The sequence below is a fragment of the Octopus bimaculoides genome, chromosome 1 (assembly GCF_001194135.2).
Source record: "Octopus bimaculoides isolate UCB-OBI-ISO-001 chromosome 1, ASM119413v2, whole genome shotgun sequence".
NCBI classification, from domain to species: domain Eukaryota; kingdom Metazoa; phylum Mollusca; class Cephalopoda; order Octopoda; family Octopodidae; genus Octopus; species Octopus bimaculoides.
The window spans coordinates 144,193,204-144,194,895 of record NC_068981.1 but is presented as its reverse complement, the minus strand read 5'-3'; the positions used below and the strand labels follow the sequence as shown (position 1 = coordinate 144,194,895).

At 35.3% G+C, this 1,692-nt stretch overlaps 1 protein-coding gene across 3 annotated transcripts in view; it reads right to left on the bottom strand.

Moving 5' to 3' along the window:
* The window catches only part of LOC106868088 (probable ubiquitin carboxyl-terminal hydrolase MINDY-4), a 105,253-nt gene that overhangs the window by 72,240 nt on the left and 31,321 nt on the right, over nucleotides 1-1,692 (bottom strand). For all 3 annotated transcript variants that reach the window (XR_008265054.1, XM_014913214.2, XM_014913206.2), the window contains exon 4: nucleotides 100-254. Coding sequence is in view for 2 of the 3 variants with exons in the window: in XM_014913214.2 (XP_014768700.1) it covers nucleotides 100-254 (155 nt within the window). In the remaining variant the exon portion in view is untranslated. The remainder of the gene's footprint in view (nucleotides 1-99; nucleotides 255-1,692) is intronic.

Here is a 1,692-nt window from a genome sequence, read left to right as displayed (position 1 = left end):
GATCTGTTTGACTAAACACTTCAAGACAGTGTCCCAAACATGGCTCCGGCCCAATGAGTGAAAGAAGTAAGAAAAGAAAAAAAGGAAAAGAATACTTACATGTCCATTTAGCTTTCTAGAATTATTGGTACTTTTCACTTGACTAGCAATTTCACTCTGCGTCTTTGGTGAAAAATCTCCATTAGCGCCAATCAGAGAAGATTTTACAGGAAATTTGTTGACATCCATTATTCCTTTTCTTTCTTCTTTATCTTCTGAAAACAAACCATCAACAGCCAAATAGAAACCTCCTTCTTGTCATAGAAAGTATTAATTGCATTTGTTGGTGTTGTGTGAAATGAAGGCTCTGATATAAAATATACAATGACCACTGATATGGCTGGAAGCTGCACCACTCCTTTTTCTCTTGCTTGATACAAGAAAGCTAATACATCTCTCTCCTTTAGCCCTTTTGATACCAACCTGGCTGAAACTGCCTCTGGCTCGGTAGCACAAATGTCTTGTCTTCATAAGTTTTGAATGAAAATCTTCCGCCAAACCTTGGTCACAATTTGTGTTCCTATCACCAGCTTAATGATAACTAAGTTATTTTACTAAATTCTTTGTTATATTTAAAATTAATTGAAAGAAACACAGAGCATCCCAAAATAAACACGGTAACGAAAGGGTTAACAGCTAATTTTATATAACATTAGAAGATAAGAGAAACAACATTAAACTAGTTTACAGACTCGTGTGTTTAATCAAAATTTGAAACCAATATGTTTACAAATGGCTGAGTGATTAAGAATTCAGCTGATAATTGCAGATGACATGGTGCTACTAAGCTCATTAGAAGGGGATCTCAAACATGCACTGAATGGATTCACTGCCAAGTGCTGCAATGCAAGGATAAGAATTAGTGTTGCAAAGATTTAGATATTGGTTCTCTCAAGAAGGTCATCCCAACACATTTTGCATGTTAGTGGAACATCAATGAGGCAGGTGGAGAAGTTTAAGTATTTCAGATCAACATTTATAAGTTATGGGTGGCTGAATAGGATGCCAAAACTGCAGATGCTGGCACAGTAAAGAGCCAAATTCAAGATTCAAAGCCTAAAAGAAGAAGGTGTTATCAAAAAAAAAAAAAGGTATTTTTAATATAACTTTTATTCCTATTCTCACCTATGTTCATGAACATATGATTACAAATACAAGGTACAAGTGGTTGAAATGGGATCTCTGGAGTGATGTTAGTCAACAGAATGTGTTGCTCATTGATTAGAGTGTCTTTCCAGTTTGAGTTGCTACTTCTCTGCATTGAGATGTCATAGCTCTAGTACTATGGTTAGCATGTGGTTAGAAAGCCACAGGAAAGGAATACAAGATAGATTCTTCAAGCCAAGACATTTGGCAAAAGACCTAGGGATAGACCACGAGCAATATGTTCGTGTAATATCCATAGTTTCAGTTGGTCACACCTGGAAATGCAACAGGAAAGTGTAAAGATGGATGCTTTTGATGCGAAGATATGGAGAAGGTACTTGAGGGCTCTACCAGCATATATGTATATATGTGTTTGTATTAAATATATAAATATGTGCGTATATGTACATAAATTATATATACATATGTCTTGTTTGCCATTTTTTCTCTCGTTTTTTTGCGTATTTAATTCGTTTGTTTTCGTATTTCATGTTGTTTATACAGTTG